The following is a 20,711-nucleotide window of genomic DNA, read 5'->3' as shown; positions in this document are numbered from 1 at the left end:
ACTCGGGAGGCTGAGGCAAGAGAATTGCTTGAACCCGGGAGGCAAAGGTTGCAGTGAGCCGAGATCGCGCCACTGTACTCCAGCCTGGGTGAATGAGCGCGACTTTGTCTCAAAAAAAAAAAAAAAAAAGTGAATTATATTTCTTGTTATGAGACAAATGAACTATTTCACACTTTCCATTGAGGATGGCATGTAACGCAGGTTTTTCTCTTCTAGGTTGTGGGACTGGGAAGTATCTTAAAGTGAACAGCCAGGTACATACCGTGGGCTGTGACTACTGTGGGCCACTGGTAGAGATTGCCCGGGAGAGAGGATGTGAAGCCATGGTATGTGACAACCTTAATCTCCCCTTTAGGGATGAGGGCTTCGATGCTGTCATCTCCATAGGAGGTAAGGCAGCCGGATCACACATTCACCCTTTGCCATGAGAATAATTGACAGGGTTTAGTCTGTTCTCATGACTCACCATCTGTTCTGTGTAGAAATGTCAATGTAATTTATTTTCTCTAATTTAAAATAATTGTTTCAACTACTTGAGTGATTTGACTCAACTCCAAAATGTATTTATGGCATATATGATTGTTTTAACTATTTAAACCTTCAAATTGTCATTGCAGTTTTTTTTATGATTCATTCCAATTTCTTTTATTTATGAGTAAGAAAGGATAAAAGGAATCTTACTCATTGAAAACAGCACTTCATTATATTTAAATGAAGCCAGATTCATGCAAAGCAAAGTAGATTTTTAGAAGTTATATTGTCATTTTTTAGGCCAAAATAGTGGCCTTTGTTAGCAGAGAATTCTAGGGCTCACACACCAAATGTCACCTGGACCAATCTGCCACTCACAGGCACTCAGGTTCAGGGAGAAGGTGGGTCCCATCTGGTCTTGGATGGCATTGTTTTTATAATGCCACTCTGCTCACATACTGCCAGAGATTGTTCATGAGTCTAGGGAATGTGTTTCTCATATCTTCCCAAAAAGTATGACCAGAAAACACACATGCCAAAAAATGGGGAAAAAAAAGCCATGCCTGAAATACATGCAGGTAAGGAATACATGACACCTGCCATATTTAAATATGCAGGGAAACTTGATATTTAAAGGAATCCTATGACAAGGTTTTTTTGTTTGTTTTGCAATGGAAAAATCTTTTGCAAAGCAAATTACTTGTCCCAATACACTCTTAAAAATCAACCTGTTTGGCTGGGTGCGGTGGCTCACGCCTGTAATCCCAGCGCTTTGGGAGACCAAGGTGGGTGGATCATGAGGTCAGGAGATTGAGACCAGCCTGGCCAACATGGTGAAACCCCATCTCTACTAAAAATACAAAAATTAGCTGGGCATGGTGCAAGCGCATGTAGTCCCAGCTACTCAGGAGGCTGAGGCAGGAGAATCGCTTGAACTGGGAAGGCGGAGGTTGCAGTGAGCTGAGATCGTGCCACTGTACACGATGACAGAGTGAAACTCCATCTCAAAAAAAAAAAATCCACCTATTTGAATAACAAGTTTTATCCAAGAAAGATGATCTTTTATAAAATGGAGTTTTCATGACAAAATGCAGAATAAGATGATTTGCTCTTTTCCTAAAATGCATGAAAGATTGATTTATCCAACATTAGGTGGGGACTGTTTCTTCGCATGTTGAGGGGAGGCTGCCTAGAAGCCATAACCTTGGAACTAGTAAGGACTGGCAAGAGATGGTTGCCATGGAAACTTGCTCTCTGACAGTCTCGTTTGCAGTTGAAACTGTTAGATCCATTTTGGTTGTAAGCATGAAGAAGATTGTCTTAGCCTTTGCAGCCTGCTATAACAAAATACCATAGACTTGGCTTAAACAACAGACATTTATTTCTCACAGTTCTGGAGGCTGCACATCTGAGATCAGGGTGCCAGCAGGGTAAGGTTCTGTTAGGGACCCTCCTACCAGCTTGCAGATGGCTTAATTATTGCTGTATCATCACGTGGAATGTAGCGGGAGACTGGAAGGAGAAGAAGAGAAAGAGAGAGAGAGAGAGAGCAAGCTCTCTGGTCTCTTCTTATAAGACCATTAATCCCATCATGGGGGCCCACCTCATGACTTTGTCTAAACTTCCTAAAGTTCTGATCTCCTAATACGTTCACTCTCGGGGTTAGGACTTCGACATATGAGTCTTGCGGGCCACAAACCTTCAGTCTATAACCAGGAGAAAACCTTGTTGAATTAAGCAACATTATACAATGCTTTGAATCTTTAGTGGAAAAAGGTTTTGGTTTGATCATTCCACTTAACTAGAAATTGGAGAAAGGTCAAAGAAATGGGCCGGGTGCGGTGACTCACGCCTGTAATCCCAGCACTTTGGGAGGCGGAGGCAGGTGGATCACGAGGTCAGGAGTTCAAGACCAGCCTGGTCAAGATGGTGAAACCCCGTCTTTACTAAAAAGACAAAAATTAGCCGGGCGTGGTGGCAGGCGTTTGTAATCCAACTACTTGTGAGGCTGAGGCAGGGAATTGCTTGAACCCGGAACGCAGAGGTTGCAGTGAGCCAAGATCTCGCCACTGTACTCCAGCCTAAGCAACAGAGTGAGACTCCATCTCCAAAAAATAGATAAAATAAAATAAAATAAAATAAAATAAAATAAAATGTCATATAAATGTGTGGGCTCTGCTTTTCTTTTGTCTACACTCATTTTACTTTTTTTCCTTTTAACTATTTAAACCTTCAAATTGTTATTGGATTTTTTAATGATTCAAGAGTTTTTTATTTTTTTGAAACAGGGTCTTACTCTGTCACCCAGGCTGGAGTGCTGTGGCAGCCTTGACCTCCTGGGCTCAGGTTATCCTCCTGCCTCAGCCTCCCAAGTAGCTGGTACTACAGGCACACACCACCATGCCTGGCTAATTGTTTTGAATTTTTTTGTAGAGATGGGGTTGCCATATTGTCCAGGCTGGTCTTGAACTCCCGGGCTCAACCAGTCCACCTGCCTTGGCCTCCCAAAGTATTGTGATTACAGGCATGGACACCATGCCCAGGCTAAATTCGTTTTAGTCTGCAAAGCCACCTACATCCAGACCATGCCACTGAGCCACTGGTGAAGGAAGGGGATATAGACCAGCTTTCTAGTGCTTAGGGAATGCTCCGTGCGTGTCTGGCTACGTCCTTCTCTATTTTCAGTCTACATCTCGTGCCTTGCCCTCAGAGAAAATGGAGTACACCTAGTTGCCATCTTCGAATTTAAAATGCTTCCTTGAGTAGAAAAACAGCACACGTTTGTATGATCTGTAACTATGAATTAATGTGATGTGGTTATTTTCAGTTAAATTTCAAATTTAGAACTATATTACAGCAGCCAGGCATGGTGACAGGCACCTGTAGTCCCAGCTACTTTGAGAGGCTGGGGTGAGAGGATCGTTTGAGCCCAGGAGTTTATGTCCAGCCTGGGCAACATAGTGAGACCCTGTCCCTAAAAAACATATATATACACACACACATACACACACACACACACACACAACATATATAAATATAAAAGGTAAAATATATATGTGTGAGTGTGCATATATGACTGTATGAGACATAAGAGAGAGAGTCTACTGAAATTTCTCCTATTACATATAAAGGGACCTATATTATAAGAAATATATATAAATAAATATGTAAATATGAATAATATATAAAAGAAAGTATAGTATGAGAAATTTCAATAGACTGTCTCTGTTATGTCCCTATATATTTACTTCTCTATTTAAAATTCTATATGTTGGCACTTCCTGCTTAACAGGAAGAAATATATATGTATATATATGTTCGCTTTTCCATATCTTTTAATAATAGTAATGTGAGCTAAGCATCATACCTAGTTATGCCTTCATTTACTGGTGGATTAGAAAAAGAAGCATCATTTTACTTACCTTTGGAATAGTCTGATAAACATCCTAGGGAAATGTGGTGGCATATTAACATAGCAGCAATCAACGATGCCCTTCAGGCTAGTGCTTCTCAACTGGGGGTTATGCTGCTCCTTCCCACTTTCCCCAGGAGACATGGGCAATGTCTGGAGACATTTTTAATTGTCACAACTGGATGTGTGTATGTGTAATGTCATCTAGTAAGTGGGCTCCCACAATAAATAATTATCCACTTTGGGAGGCTGAGGCGGGCGGATCACGAGGTCGGGAGTTCAAGACCAGCCTGGCCAATATGGTGAAACCCCATCTCTACTAAAAGTACAAAATTAGCCGGGCATGGTGGCGCATGCCTGTAATCTCAGCTACTTGAGAGGTTGAGGCAGGAGAATTGCTTGAACCCGGGAGGCGGAGGTTGCAGTGAGCCAAGTCATACCACTGCCCTTCCGCCTGGGTGGCAGAGCAAGACTCTGTCTCAAAAAACAAAAACAAAAACAAAAAAATGAATCATCTAGCCCAAAATGTCAACAGTACTGATGTTTAAAAAAAGGCTGCTTTATGCTAAACCTGCAGATTCTGAATGCTAAAGGTTAGAGAAGCGAGGCATGTATACTTGAAAAGTTAAATGTAAACAAATGATAAAATATCAAAATGTAACAAGACATTAAAGGAGATCGTGTGTAAACTTCTCATCTGAATCTGGAATCCAGTAATTGAATTCAACCTACCTACTGTCTACCTACTCTCAGCAGGAAAATACTGCTTTAGGATACATATCTTGAGTACTACTTTTGCCTCTAAGTTGTGATTATGATTTTTTTAAACAAAAGGGACTTTAAAAAAATTCAACATCGTTTCCAGACATTGATATTTCAGGTAAATATATTCTCACTTCCCACTTTAGATACATTTACAATGTTTCTTAATAGAACATGCATGTGTATGCATGTCTAATGCATTTAACACGTAAAGAAGTAATCATTTGTAGGGTTTTTTTTCTTTTTTTTTGAGACAGGGTCGTATTCTGTCACCCAGGTTGGAGTACAGTGGCGTGATCTTGGCTCACTTCAACCTCTGCCTCCTGGGCTCTAGTGATCCTCTCACATCAGCTTCCTGAGTAGCTTGGACCACAGACACACACCATCACACCCAGCTAATCTTTTTTTATTTTTTATTTTTTTGGTAGAGATGGGGTTTCACTATGTTGCCCAGGATGGTCTTGAACTCCTGAGCTCAAGTGATCCGCCCACCTCAGCCCCTCAAAGTGCTGGAATTACAGGTGTGAGCCACCATCCCAGCCAGCTATTTTTTTCTTAAGAACATTTGGTTTAAAGGCTGTTACTTATTACACTTTAAATATAAAACATAATATAAAACACTGATATTCCTAGGTGAAATTACAGTATTACATCTGATTGGAAAGGAATTGCCACTTAGGCATTAATAAACGAATAAATAAGGACTTTCTGTTTAAAAAAACAACTTGGCCAGGCATGGTGGCTCATGCCTGTAATCCCAGCACTTTGGGAGGCTGAGGTGGGAGGATGGCTTGAGCTCAGGAGTTCGATACCAGCCTGGGCAACACGGCGAAACCCCATCTCTGCAAAAATTACAAAAATTAGCTGGGCGTGGTGGTATACACCTGTGGTCCCAGCTACTCAGGACGCTGAGAGAGGAAAATCAACTGAACTCAGCAGGCAGAGGCTGCAGCCAGCTGAGATGGAGCCACTACATCCTGGGTGGCAGAGCAAGACCCTGTCTCAAAACAAAAATGAAAACAAAGAAAAAAACCTACTTTGAAGCCCAATAAAATTCTGAATGTTGATGTACGAGTCTACTGAAGAGACCATTTTATTAAAATAGTTCCATTTTAATGGTTTTTTTCTTGGGGTCTTATACCACCCCCCCAAAAATACAGTCAATTATCATTATCTACAGTAGTAATGTTCTATAAAGTCTCTGTGAACACTGAATTAATAAATTCAGTGGAATATAGAATCCCAAGAGGCATACAGGATTGGGTTTCTGTGAGCCTCTGGTCACAACATTTTTGTCAGCTGAACAATATATTGCCTTGTTTTATGTGTGTTTCTGTTTAAAGACAGTTTATTGGATCTTAGGCTCATGCCAACAGCACTGCAACTCAGGCCTGGATGAAGTTATCTAACTCATATATTTTCTCCGTAAGGCACATCACAGTCTTCCAGGGCTTGGGAGCACTGGGTAATACCTCATCACTATGTTTGGAGGTGATTTCAAATAGCAAAATCACCAACAAGAAGCACAAACATGCAGAAAATGTGACACAAAATAGATCACAAAAATAACCCTTGTTTACAGTATTAGAGTTGAAATCAGAAGGAAGAACATTGCTTTGTTTCATCTCAGCTGGGAATACGTGCATTGAGAGGCTCGAGTTGTCCCTCTGCATTCATCAGTGAATGACCATGAAAGTCTGGGAGTATTGATTTGAGGGATTACAATTTGGGGAGTATTGATTTGGGGGCGATTGATTATCAAGTGGGCAAATTTGCAAACACAGAATCCATGAATAATGAAGATGGATTGTATTTAGAAAATATACCCGTAGAAGAAGCTCTAAAGTGAATTAGGCGCAAGTTATGGGAGATACATACATACATATGGGAGATACTTGAGACAGTGTCTCACTCTGTTGGCCAGACTGCACTGCAGTGGCTTGATCATGGCCCACTGCAACCTTGACCTCCCCGGCTCAAATGATCCTCCCACTTCAGCCTCCTGAGTAGCTGGAACTACAGGCACACACCACTGCACCCAGTTAATTTTTTTGTATTTTTTGTAGAGATGGGGTTTTGCCATGTTGCCCAGGCTGGTCTCAAACTCCTGGCCTCAAGTGATCCACCTACCTCAGTCTCCCAAAGTGCTGGGATTACTGGCATGAGCCACTGCACGCGGCACGGGAGATATTAATGGCCCTTAGTAACCACGGGTAAATGTGAGCATTAGCAGTGGATTGAGTCTTTCTCAGTCCTGATTCCTATACCTCCTTAGCTTAGTAATCAGGACTCTACTTCTAGAAAAGTGTGCTTTCAAATGAGCCATATTAAAGGACTCTTCCTTTGGGGGGTGGGTGGCGGCAGTCTGAGGCCAGGTGGATAGAGTGATTGGTCAAAGATCACAAAACTAGTTACCAAAAAAAAAAATCTAGCAGAACAAAATACACTGGTGTCTTGTTCTTCAAACCCATTTTACCCTCACACCTCTGGCTTTCTTACATTGCTGCGTGGTAGAGATACCAAAGTTTGTGTGCTGTCGATAGGAATGAAAACTTGATTGCTAACAATACAAAATGTATCTGTTGAGTGATATTTCTTTACTAGTTTGATCTGTACACAAACCCCATTTTTGATATTTAATATATCTCTGTGGCAGGTAAACTACAAAGATTAGTTTGCCTAAAATCACCACTAACAGTTGGATTATTTTGACCCTTAGAGCAACCCTTTCAACCTCTATCTCTGCCCTCACAACTCATATCAAAACAAGAAACTTTGCTTGAGATTAATTTCCTTCCTGATATATTGGTAGGTCTGTGTAGGAAAAAATAATTTGACGTTTTCTCTTAACACAGTACTGTGATTACACTCCCTCAAGAACAAACAGACTAGCACTTTCTGTCTATTGGTGGATAAAATTATGCCTAATAACACACTTACGACTTGATAAAGTCTGTCTTACTTGAAGCTCATTTTGACTTTGCAGAAATTGGAAGTAAAATGATGACCTATATACATTGATTTTTTTAATAGACACAACTATTTTATATCTTATTATAAGCAATCAATAGGACTTGTGGTGAGCTGGCTGATCTTTGCATTATCCAGACAGAGAAACAATATTCAGTATATTTCTGTACTTCTCAGCTATTACTTTAGCAGTACAAAGCATTCGTTAACACATTGAATTACATCATAGAATTCAACCAGGGAACACTTAATATCCCTTTCAAATTTTAGGAATTCACAGTGGCCATCCTTCTGGTTAAGAAAATCCATAGTATTTTGGAACTGGAAGAGACTTTATGGATTTGTGGACTCTAGACTTCTTATTTTCGAGGAAGCATGTTAAAATCTGTAGAACTTAAATATCTTGCCCAAGATCAGCTATCTAATATTAAAGTACAGCAGCCAAAGCTAAAATTTATCTCTCTCCTAAAATCAGGCCTGTGCTATTTCTGTCATCATCATTGCCATGGAGGAAATAAGAAGGTTTTACTAGATGTCAAAATTTCATCATTGTTATGTGGTAAACACCAGTATATACATGTGTGGGTTTATGTGTGTGCATACACAGTAAGATCTAGTTTTGTCTTTTTCAGTCATACATCATTTTTCTACAAAACAAAGAAGAATCAGAGCAATAAAAGAAATGGCCAGGGTCTTAGTTCCTGGAGGCCAGCTGATGATTTACGTTTGGGCAATGGAACAAAAGAACCGTCGCTTTGAGAAGCAAGATGTGCTTGTTCCATGGAACAGGGCCCTGTGTTCCCAGCTCTTCTCAGAGTCCAGCCAGTCTGGGAGGAAGAGGCAGTGTGGACACTCAGAAAGAAGCCATCCCTACCATCCTCCTTGCTCTGAGTGTAGCTGTTCTGTTTGTTTTAAGGAGCAGTGTGGTTCAAAACGGTCCCACAGTGTGGACTATGAACCTGCTATGGCAAGAACTTGTTTTGCAAATATTTCTAAGGAAGGAGAGGAAGAATATGGATTCTACAACACATTAGGAAAATCATTTCGTTCCTGGTTTTTCTCCAGATCTTTGGATGAGTCGACTCTGAGGAAGCAAATTGAAAGAGTAAGACCCTTGAAAAACACAGAAGGTTGGGCCAATAGCACTGTAACAATCCAGCCTTCCAGACACTCTAGTTTAGACTTTGATCACCAAGAGCCATTTTCAACAAAAGAGCAAAACTTAGATGAGGAAGTGTTTGTGGAATCTTCTTCTCGAAAACACTTAGAGTGGCTGAGAGCACCAGGCACTCTGAAGCATTTAAATGGAGACCATCAAGGAGAAATGAGGAGAAATGGAGGGGGGAGTTTTCTGGATAGCACTAATACCAGTGCGAATTGTGTGGAGGCAGGTAACTTAGAAGATGATAATCCTTCTGCTAGTAAAATATTGAGAAGGATTTCTGCAGTTGGTTCCACAGATTCCAATGCAGATGATACAATGTCTGTCGAAGATCCACAGCCTGATCTTTTGGACTCCAGAGCCTTTATGCGCTACTACCACGTGTTTCGAGAAGGGGAGCTCTGCAGTCTGCTCAAGGAGAATGTATCAGAGCTTCGTATCCTGAGTTCTGGAAATGATCATGGTAACTGGTGTATCATTGCAGAGAAAAAGGGAAGTTGTGATTGATTGGATCCTTTTAGACAACTCCTCCAAAAGACGAACCACATTTTTTTCATTAGGTTTGATATGGTTACCTGAATTTGCATTCAGTGTTATTTGTTAATACATTTATGATTTGGTCTGCAGAGACTGTGAATTATACGGTTGTTTTTGTTTTTATCTTTGAATAAGCACAGATCCTGGCACTGAAAGCACTTGACAAAGGGTATTTGCACTTAAATGTTAATATAAAAGATCTGAAGAAGCAACAGAAAATGCCCTTCAGTACAGCTCAGATTTTTTTTTAACCCCGAGAGATAAAATACATTTATAGTGTTTTTCAGTGCTACACATGGATTTAAAAGATGATGCTGTTAAATAATCTTTTAAAACAGTATTTTATAAAGTGAGGGGATAATTTCTGGTTCTCAGGTTATAATTGAGAGCAGTGTGCAAGATAATAGGTAAACTTGATCCATTGCACAAATATACATTGAACCATGTGATGACTTATCTTGCTGCCAAGGTCTTGCTTCTACTTAAAGTTTTCAGAAAACTGAGTGACAGTGGAGAGAACCAAGAAGTGTTACAAGGACTTTTCTAAATTGTAAGCTAACTTGCTTCAAAATAAGTTGACATGTGATAGTAAGGTTTTCAATGTAACCCAGGAGGTTTTTAAAGGCACTGTTAGGCTGAGCATGGTGGCTCACGCCTGTAATCCCAGCACTTTGGGAGGCCAAGGCGGAAGGATCACTTGAACCCAAGAGTTCAAGAGTAGCCTGGGCAACATAGCAAGACCCCATCTCTATAAAAAATTAGCCAGGTGTGGTGGTGCAAGCCTGTCATCCACGCTACTCAAGAGACTGAGGCAGGAGGATCACGTGAGTCCAAGAGTTCAAGGCTGCAGTGAGCTATGATTGCACCACTGCACTGCAGCCTGGGCAGTCTAACAAGACTGTCTCAAAATAATAATAATAATAATAATAATAATAATAATAATAATAATAATAAAGGCATTGTTAGCTTGTAAGTAGTGGAGGATGTAGGTACTAGGAGTTATATGCAAGTACCCAAGTGGTATTCTTCCAATCTTATTAGAAGCATGAATATTCAAGATTGATATTACTATTGCTTATTAGCAAGATTGTTATCAATCATGCTTATTAGAAGCATGAATATCCAAGACCAGGATTGACTAATGATGAGTCTGCATCAAGAACGAGGCATTTCTTTTGAGTTGACAGACTCTTTAGGAAAGGAGAATCTAGGTGAAGCACTGATTTTGGCTCTGAGAACAAACAGATTAAGGTACAGCATAGTTAGCCTTGGTAGAGGTATGACTGGGATTTGCTGTATCCTTAAAAATAGTATCTGGGCATTTATTTTATTGAAGGCAACTACATTTTATTAGTTATGTTAGGAATTTAGGTAGAATCAACTTCTACTTATTAAAGGTTGAATTTCTGTCACTTTGTAGAGAAATGAATAGACTGAACACTGTGTGGTCAGTGTTTAGATTTGCCCGTGGGTCTGTTTAAATTTATGTCATAGATCCTGAGACACAAATATAATTAATACAGGTCTAGAGACAGGAGAAGCAGAAATAAGCTGACCCAGGAGTACAGTCTCAAGTAGTTCATTAATGAGAAAATGGACATCTGACAGGAGTCTTTACTTTATCCTGGCTGAAAATCCAAATCTTGTTTTATTTTTTCCACTAAAAGTAACTAAAATAATAACGAATTTCATTTGCTCTTGGGTTCTTTTTTCCTTTCATGATTGTGCTATAACTTCAAATAATGATGTTACTTTTGAACATTTTTAAAGCATATCTGAAAACGATTGATGTTTATAACTCTCTTTTGGCTTCAAAATAAGATTGTGTTATCACCATTTTGGTAGATGAGGTTGTCTGATAAAAATGATGTATATGACTTCTACCGTTCAGTGTACATCCTGCAGTAGTGGACGATTGAAAACATATATAAGCGGAGTACAAATTAAAAATTAATTTGGTTTCTTCCATTCCTTAATTTAGGATGTTAAACCATGACTGTAAGGGATTTTCTTGGTAAAAAGAGAAGATTCTCAGAGTCAAAAATGTTCTTACAACTCGGGCTTGATGGCCTTTGAATTAGGAATGGATTGTTCCTCTCTCTGAAGCCTGTTGTCACATGGGTTTTTAATCCTGGCCTTGCTGCCAGAAATCTGTGCTTGAAGTCGTCTCTTTCTGGTGGTAACCTACCACTTAAAAGTCATGACGTGGTGGAACTGTTTACTAGACTCTTTAGCCTTTGAGCTAAACTGAGCAACCTCTTAGATGTACACACATCACTTTGTATGAAAGGGTCCTCTAGAATGGTTCTTTGGAGAGAAATATTTTCATGTAATTTTGACAGGGGTGTAAATAAAGCATGGTGACTAATAAGTCTTTCACTCTTCATCTGATGAATGTAAGAATCTATGCATCCAGATATTGTTTTGTATACAAATATTTAACTTGGTGATTGATAATCTCTCTTTGGGGTAGTCACATGGAAAACTCTTTTAAATTTAACTTCTGCCTTTGGATTTTTTTTAAAGAAAAGCCATTGAAGAGCAAAACTAATGTAAACGTCTTGATCATTTAAAAAGCTTACTTGTCCTCGAAAGGAAACACGAGTCATCAGTGAGTATAAACGTAGACAGTTGATTTGTGAATGCTGTCGGCCTCCACGTGCTTGATAATAGATTCTACCAATCTAGCTGGAGTAATTTGATCACTTACTTCCTTATTATACTAAATCACACAGTGTCTTTCTTATTCCTTCTTCTTTACTTACTGGCATGAGCACAGAGTCCCACTATCTGAAATAGAAGGGAGAGTTTGGGGGATTATTGGAGGATTCTTAAAAACTTTGGTTGGCAGCTGGGCACGATGGCTCATGCCTGTAATCTCAGCACTTCAGGAGGCCGAGGTGGGTGGATCAGCTGAGGTCAGGAGTTGGAGACCAGCCTGACCAACATGGTGAAACCCCATCTTTATTAAATACAAAAAATTAGCCGGGTTGGTGACGCATGCCTGTAGTCTCAGCTACTTGGGAGGCTGAGGCAGGAGAATCGCTTGAACCTGGGAGGTGGAGGTTGCAGTGAGCCGAGATTGTGCCGTTGCACTCCAGCCTGGGCAATAAGAGTGAAACTCCATCTCAAACAAAACAAAACAAAACAAAACAAAACAAAACAAAACTTTGTTGGCTTCCTGATGCTTCACTGTCTATTTGAGGAATTCCATGGAATCTTCAAAGGACTTGGGGGGAAGTGCATTAACGTGGACAAAGGATGGAATCAAAATAATGTTATAGTGGGAATAATTCAAGCAACTATTTAAATTGTTTCCAATTGCCAGCATAGTGATGCTATGACACCAGCATATCAAAGTAACTAACAAACTAGCTACATAAACATCTTGGAGTTTGCTTTGGTTCTCTTTTCTCATCAAAGATCTCCGTGCAGAATAGTGCTCATCCTTCTTTCTTGTTTACCTATTTCCTTCCAAATTCTACATGCCAAGAATTCCTCTGTCTTTTAAGTGGCCATCAACTCAATAGGCAAAAATTTGTAATAATCCAGAGAAAAAAAAATCCAAATATAAACCAGGTAGGAACATGAATGCCCCTGAATATTAATGACCAAAAAAATAAAAAAAAGAAAGCACTGGTGAATTTTTAAATTAAATTAATACATACATATGTACATATATAGGGGTTTGGAGGAGAACAGAAGGTCTAACTCAGGAGTTGGACTTGGTGGGGTGAGCTGTGAGCACCCAGTTTGGGAGGAAGGAGGAAATGGGAACCAACTGCCAGTCAAGCAGCTGCAGTCTAAGAAGAACAAATTAGGGCAGGCCTCAGCATCTCTTTCCAATTACATAGAAAATCTGAAATAAGAATAGCTGTGAACTTTTCTTAATATACAACATTCATTAGTTTATATACAGTCCTCACCACAGCCCTCCGAGATAAGTATACTCTTTGTTCCCATTTTGCAGATGAGGAAAACTGAGGCAGAAAGAAATTAAGTTGCTTAAGGTTACACACATAGTAGGTATCACACATTTAGTCAGAGGCAGAGCTGGGATTCAAACTCAGGTCTGGCTCCTAGCTTCTGCTCTTAACCACAACACCATATACTCCCACCCCTGGGCCCGGCTCATGTGCTTGGCAGAGTATCAGAGCCTTTCAAGGTAAGTGTGATTATCCCCTTTACAAATGAACTTTGGAAAAGTTAAGCAAAGATTACACAGCTAGACAGTAATTCAATAGTAGTCTCTTACCTGTTTTCCTTTTTTCATTTGTAAATCTGTTTTAATTTGATTTGAATTAAAAAATAGTACTTGATTGCAAAATGTTCTGGGACCACTTTTCTCCAACTCTTCAACCTTTCGACAATTATATTATTGTTTTCCCATTCTATAAGTAAGGCAACTGAGGACTATTCAGATATTTCATTCACTCCATTTGTTTACTAAGCCCTGCTGTGTGCTGGATACACAATCTGCTGTGTGCTGGATACATATGATACAAAGTAATGACTGTCTGGCATCTTGAAGGTACCCAGAATATTGGACTTAACTGACCTGAAGGTGCCAAGCTGGAACATTCTTCATATTCCCTGTGTGCCTATTACCAAGTTATATTGTTTAGTTTGAGGAAAAAAAAACAACGCTCCCTTAGAGAATCACGATGCATATTAGCATATTTAAGGACTACCCTAAAACTTAGACTTAATCTAGCTTGCCCTAGACATATTAACATCCGGTAGCACAAGTGTTCTGTGGGATATATTTCAGAAAATACAGAATAAATGCAGACTCCTTTGGCTGGCATTCAGGCCCTTCATAAACTAACTCTGAATTATTTTCAGTCTCATTTCCTGCAATTGCACCCGATTTTTTCTGTTCTGCAATCTGCTATTTTAGACAAAGCTTTCATAAGAAATTACATAATGACAAGTAATTCCCACATTCCCTAGATATATACTTGGATTTCAAATGCCATAATTGTAATCTTTCTCCAAAGAAAATGCACGATACAGGCTTCATGCCATCAAGAGGCATATGAGGTAAGTGTTATTATACACGCGTCCAGCAGATGGGAAAACCACGCAAGTGGAAGGGAATCAGAGACGCATTAACAGACCCTCAAACAACCATAATGCTTAACTCCTCTTGTTCCAATCTTGACTCAAAATTATGATTATTTTGATTATTTGATGATTGTTTTGATAGTATAAACTCCATATCTGCAACCTCAGTTGTCTACAAAACTGAAGTGCAAACATTTAAAAGAATTCTCACCAACCAAGGATTGAAATTGTAATGCGAATAGAAAGGGCTCAGCATGAAAGCACAATCAGAAACCGAAGAGAGTTGATCAAAGAGAAAATTCTAGCTGAATTGTCCTATTTTAGTTCCCCAGGGATCCCACTGTCTATGACACATTAACAGCGGTGTGAATCGTTTCTGTTACATCACATACTCTGTCCTCTCGTGATACGGGTCTTCCCCAATTGAGTATATACAGATAATCAATGACTTTATCTGGGAGGGATTGGAGCTATAGAATAATCTATCTGACCAATCTGATGACCATTTGTAAGAGCTGATGGCCAGATTGGATCTTCATTAGACAAATAAATACTAGAGCTGCAGAAAGTAAAGTTTACTCCAACCCAATTAATCATTAATTCATCCACAGGAAAATACATTTTCTCCACATGGAATATGGATTTTCTATGAATATTACCTCCGCATTGAAAACGAGTGAGTCACTGCAGCTAAGCCAGTGTACCCTGATGTTGAATTCCCTGAAGAAGGTACAGTTATATTACATTCCCTTAGCAAGAATTTGGTTAAGTGATAAGCATTTTTCTCTTTTCTTTCTTTTTTCTTTTTTCTTTGAGACCGTGTCTCTGTCACCCAGGCTGGAGTATAGTAGTACAATCTCAGCTCACTGCAACCTCTGCCTCCCAGGTTCAAGCAATTCTCGTGCCTCAGCCTCCCAAATAGCTGGGATTACAGGAACGTGCCACTACTCCTGGATAATTTTTGTATTTTTTGTTAAGTAAAGACGAGCTTTCAACATATTGGCCAGGCTGGTCTTGAACTCCTGACCTCTTATGAGCTAATCATACGACTTCTAACTAGATTTTCTATTAATGTACAAGGAGGGACTCCACTACTAAAGTTTGTTTTACTTCTCTGGTTATTTACACGGAATGCTGGCAATACATTAAGGCTCACTAATGTGGACCTAAGTGGAATTTCTGAGAGGCTTTGAATATGTATGTGCAAACTGTCCTATTTTCTTCATATGCTCTCTTAAATACGTATGTGTGTAAGTATATATATGACACACATATATATATATATTCCTAGACATCTAGGGTTTGCTGTCGTTAGTGACCAAGAAAAAGTGGTTCTTTTGTGCACGTGTGAAAACATCAAATTAGCAATTACCATAGAAATGTATTTCATTGAATAACTAGGTTTCATTTGTTTGTCTGTTTCAGGGAAATTTAAAACAATTATTAGATGTTATTGTGCCTCTTCTTGTGTTGATATGTGTATTTGGGTCAAAAGTGCAAAAACCTTTTTCTACAATATACAGTTATTTTGGCTTTTCCCAGGGGAAGCTAGCAATAGTTTTAAAAGCACAAATTGATTTCAAATATTTTGACTCTTATAATAATGTGAAGAAATTTTATTTGCATTAACCAAATATGTTCAGGATCTTTTTGTAGTAAGTATATTTTAAATGGTGTAATTTGTATGTTTATGATATGTATTCAATTATTTAAGTTAGGTATCAATGCATTTTTAAAAAATGGGCTCCCAGGTGAACAAAACTTTGCTTTTCTTCTCCATTCTGTACAGGACAAGCATTACTTAGTTCACACAGTCAGATCTCACTACACGTCAACCAGATGGGGCAAGTTCTATTTGAATTCTGTTATCTTTATCTAAGGGAAGCAAAATTAACCATTTAATACTAGATTATCTTTAATGGTTATTAAAAGAATGTTATTGACCAAAAAGACATATTTAGAGATTAATAAAGATATATTAGACTATCCAAAAGTGGATGCGTGCAAATGTGGTCCTAATCTAGAAAGGATGTCATTTTTGTATGTTGCTTGGGAGGTAGGCAAGTTTGTTCTCTCTCCTGACCTGCTCCATCTGTAATTTGTCAGCTCATTACCAGCATGGGGGTGTGAAACGAGGGAGGATTTGTGCCGACCCTGCTGTGGCTCTCATGCCACTCAGAGGGATGCAGTCTTGCAGCAGATGGTGCCCTGGCATGGTGCAGCTTGACGGCTCCTCACCTGTGATGGAAGAAGCTACTCCATCTCCCTGAGCATCAGTTTGGCCCTCAGGTGGCTGCTTGAAAGATAAAAATCATGACAAATAAAATACACTCTGTGCTGACCTTTTGCAAGAATCAGTGAGACCTCAGTCCTGTGCTTTGTACTCTGCCAGAAACCTCCCAGTTTAAAAACATTGCTAGTTATTGTCTTTAGAAGCCATCCCTTCTTCCATCTTTGTGCTCCTTTGCTATTTTTGAAATATCTAAGCATAAATTCAGCTTTAAAATTATATATTTGACAGATGTATAGTGGGTTTTACAGTTTTCTCAATGGGTGAAATCAGAAGGAAACTGTCAATGTCAGTACACTTCACTCCCCACCCCATCCCGGATGCAGGCACAGAAGATAATCCCCATGCAAGTGCACGTGTGTGCAAGGAAAAGCAGCAGATGCTTGGGATACCAGAAACCTTGGGAGCCACTGACTCCGAGAAGGAGTGACTTGCAAAGCCAAGAACCAGATCCATATGCTTCTTTCTGCATTCCTCCACAACACCTGCGTTTGCATTCCTCCAGGGAGCTGTCCTATGCATCCATCCAGATCTTTGTCACACTGCAGCCCACTCAGGTCCCATCTGCAAAGAAATGCCCCTGATCCCACAGCTCCGTGTTGATCTTCTCCCCTTTCACCATCTACAGCCCTTTGCATTTAGGGTATTTTACAGCACTACTCGTTTTACACCTTTACAATTTAGCAGTTAAAAAACCATTCTGCATCAGCCACAAGTTTTCTCTTATGTCTCCACCAATTTTTTGTTAAGGGGGATAGTTGACTAAGGCGATTCCAGCTCCAGTCACTTTTCTACCTAGCTCAGTCATCCCTCCAGATCCCTGGGTTCCACCTCTGTAGATTCAAGCAATATTTGAAGAAAGGAGATTGTGTCTGTGCTAACATGTACAGATATTTTCTCTTGTTATTATTCCTTAAACAATAGAGTATACCAACTACTTACACTGTGTGATGTATTATAAGGAACCTGAAGATGTTTTAATGTCTAAGGGAGGATGTGTGTCAGTAATATGCAAATGCTATGCATCATTTCTATGTCAGGAACTTGAGCATCCATGAATTTGGTATCTGAGGGCGTCCTGGAACCAACTCCCCACGGGTATCGAGGGACCACAGTATTTTTATCCTCCATGTCACCCCCTGCCCTGACCTCCAGAAACAAACAATCATTTGCCATTTTAAAGGACCTACTCTAAATGAGCAACAGAGGAGCTCTCCTGCCCGCCACCGACTCCCTGCCTGCCTTCAGCCTTGTGGGGAGGAAGAGCCCCGGCCCTGGCTGATGGAACTCAGCTCCTGGGATCGGCTGGCAATAGAGGGTCATGTCCCAGCTTCATTGACTTCCTGCATCGTAAATCTCCTCTTAGGAGATAACCTCTCCTCTCAGACCCTTAGGACCAACTGCCCTCTCTCCACCTTCTCTGAGACTGCAGGTGTGAAGAATACGTTTTTATTTATTTGCTAGATGTTTGTTTGAATACTGGTGAAAACTAATCATGTGGACTTGGTCCTCGGGGTTAATTGTCCAAGCGTACAAACGAAAACCACCAGTGAATGATGTTTGACTATCAGTTACAAGTTTTTCTTTCTCTTGCAATGAAACAGCTCACAATAACTGAAAATGAAGGGAGTGGTAAGTTGAAATAGAGATATCCCTTCCTTCCCAACACTCCACCCCTGAAAAATCAGGGTAGGCAGGCCTCTGTTAGAGCTCTCTTGCTGCAGAAGAGAACTCTGCAGCCACTTTGAAGTGAACCCCACCCATCTTTGAGAGGCCAGGGCACTGAAAGGGTTTACCCAGGGAGACTCTGCATTGAGGGGAGGGTGGGAGCAGCCCCACTCGCCAGCAGCTGTTCACAGCAGTGAACTTGAGACCCCAAGATGCTGCCCAGGAGTGGAAGAAACCTGACTTGGAATAGCCCTGGATGTAGCGCTGAGCCTGAGCCTTGGCCTGCCTGCCTGGGAAGCTTGGCGATGATTCCTGTGTCCATGCTTGGCATAGAGTGAATGGAGCTGCTACCTTCAAACTGCATAGGGGGGCCACTTCCAGAGGCCTGGTTCTTCCTCCATGGGAGAGCACTGTCCCCACCCCAGAGGCATCTAAAAGCTTCTCATTAAAAGAAACGTAGTTGAGCCCCAAAGTTCCAGGAAATAAGATGACTCCAGGAGAAGTTGATTGTTAGGGTGTCTAACTCAACCCTATACTCCTTTATTTGGCTAAGGAAGGAACTTCGGTGTGATGGATAAAGTGACCTGCACACCCCACACAGGTAGAACTCTCCTGCTTCGGGGGTAAGAAGCTGTCCTGAAGCAACCCTCACCCATGCCATCTTGTGAGCTCTCGGCCCTCGAAAGAGGTGGTCTGTGAAGAACTAGAGTTTTTCACTACCGTATCATCTTGGGACTCAAAATATGTAACCACCCCGAGAAAGGGACAGAAAACACAGGAACAGAAAGAGCTTGTTTCCCTATCGTTTTAAAGACTTCAATTTTAAAAACTGCCATTTCTTTGCATTTTTTTGTTCATCAATTTCTGAAGAATTCCTATAGGCAAGGGCCTTTCCAGGCTCTGCTGGAGATTTTATGGGAAAAAAAGTTCAGTGTCTGATCTTGGAGAATTTAAAATTGGCAGGACAGAGAAGAGGGGCACAGTTCTCTCTTTCTAGAATGTCATTCCACTCCTCAGTTGGCCTGACTTAATCACGCTTCCATCTCAGCTTTGACGTGCCTTTCCGAGGTAAGCCTTTGGGGCCCCTGCCCCTGATACAGAAAAGACACTAAGTTATTTTCCTGCTCTGTGGTCCTGGAGTTATGTGAATTTCCTTTTGAAATTCATCACACATATTTATTTATGTATTTATTTAAGCATATTTCTCTGCGAGAGTATACCTGTCACCATGGCAGGGATTTGTCTGCCTCTTTCACTGTGGTACCTGCATAGTGCTGGTGCTGTTGGGGGTGCCCGGTAAACTTGGGTGAACGAATTTTCACCTGACTCTGAATGAGGGTGCTCAGAAGTAGCAGTGAACGCTGGGATGCTGGGGGAGGAAGAGGGTTATCATAAAGGAGGTGACATAAGGCTGGACCTCACAAGATGAAATCTCAGTAGGGCAGGAAAGCAGGGAATTTGGACAATGACAGAGAAGAAGTGAAGCTCAGAGTAAATTAAGTAAATTGATGAAGATGACAATGACAGTACCATTTATCATGTGGTCACTTTATGCCAGGAACTCTTACATTCGTAGCAACGTTTATTTGTTACACCAACCATGAGGGGCAGGTACCACTGAGCCCCATGTAGTGATATGAAAACCAGGGTTCATAGAGGTTAAGTTCCTTGCCACGGTCATATGGATGGAAAGTAAAGACAGTAAAGACATTGAGCTTTGCATTTGGACTCGGACCTAGAGTTGTTCAAACCCTAGTTCTGCTCACTCCGTGGAAACATGGGTTTTTTGAGGGGAGTACAAGTAGAGGAAAGTGGAGAAGTGGATTGCAGTTTGATTCTTAGGGGCCAAGAATGCCACCCGGGGATTTAGACTTTAACCTAATCACATGTATTTTTTTCTTCAAATGCTAGAGATCCTTGGAACGTTCTTGAGCACGTGCTTTGGAAAAATTCCTCTGGAAAAGAGAGAAGGTGAGGGAGGGGAGAGGAGGGTCTGAGATTTGAGGGGTCTGCAGCAGGAGGTTGGGAGACACAGTAGGGAGCTGGGACAGCAGGTTTAGAAATGAAACTAGGACACGTCCAGACCTCAGGTGGAATTAACTAGAATCTGGTTAGAGAGCCAGAAAGAACAAAGAGAAAAAAATACCTCCCAAGTTCCCACCTGGCTGCCCAGGAGGCTGTAATGCGCTTAACAAATAAAGCCTGCCCTTTAACAAATAGAGGAGGGAGGAGGTGTCTGCAGGGAGGCCTACAGACAAAACGTGGAACGAGGCTGCCCTCTTCTGGAGAATGAAAGCTGGATGCTGAATCAAAGTCCTCATCTGCCCAGGACAATTTATTATTATTATTATTATTACTATTATTATTATTAT

General features: G+C 40.6%; 1 protein-coding gene across 7 annotated transcripts in view; it reads left to right on the top strand.

Moving 5' to 3' along the window:
• Positions 1–11,268, top strand: part of TRMT9B (tRNA methyltransferase 9B (putative)) — a 76,417-nt gene extending 65,149 nt beyond the window's left edge. For 6 of the 7 annotated variants that reach the window (XM_017894694.1, XM_017894691.1, XM_017894692.1 and 3 more), the window contains 2 exons: positions 217–390; positions 8,248–11,268. In XM_017894694.1, the coding sequence (XP_017750183.1) occupies positions 217–390; positions 8,248–9,284 (1,211 nt within the window). In that variant the 3' untranslated portion in view covers positions 9,285–11,268. The remainder of the gene's footprint in view (positions 1–216; positions 391–8,247) is intronic. The other variant, XM_017894696.1, reaches the window with a different exon arrangement.
• The last annotated feature ends 9,443 nt before the right edge of the window (positions 11,269–20,711 follow it).

This window comes from Rhinopithecus bieti, unplaced genomic scaffold (genome assembly GCF_001698545.2).
Source record: "Rhinopithecus bieti isolate Rb0 unplaced genomic scaffold, ASM169854v2 scaffold_25360, whole genome shotgun sequence".
NCBI classification, from domain to species: domain Eukaryota; kingdom Metazoa; phylum Chordata; class Mammalia; order Primates; family Cercopithecidae; genus Rhinopithecus; species Rhinopithecus bieti.
This window is presented reverse-complemented; position numbering and strand designations above follow the sequence as displayed.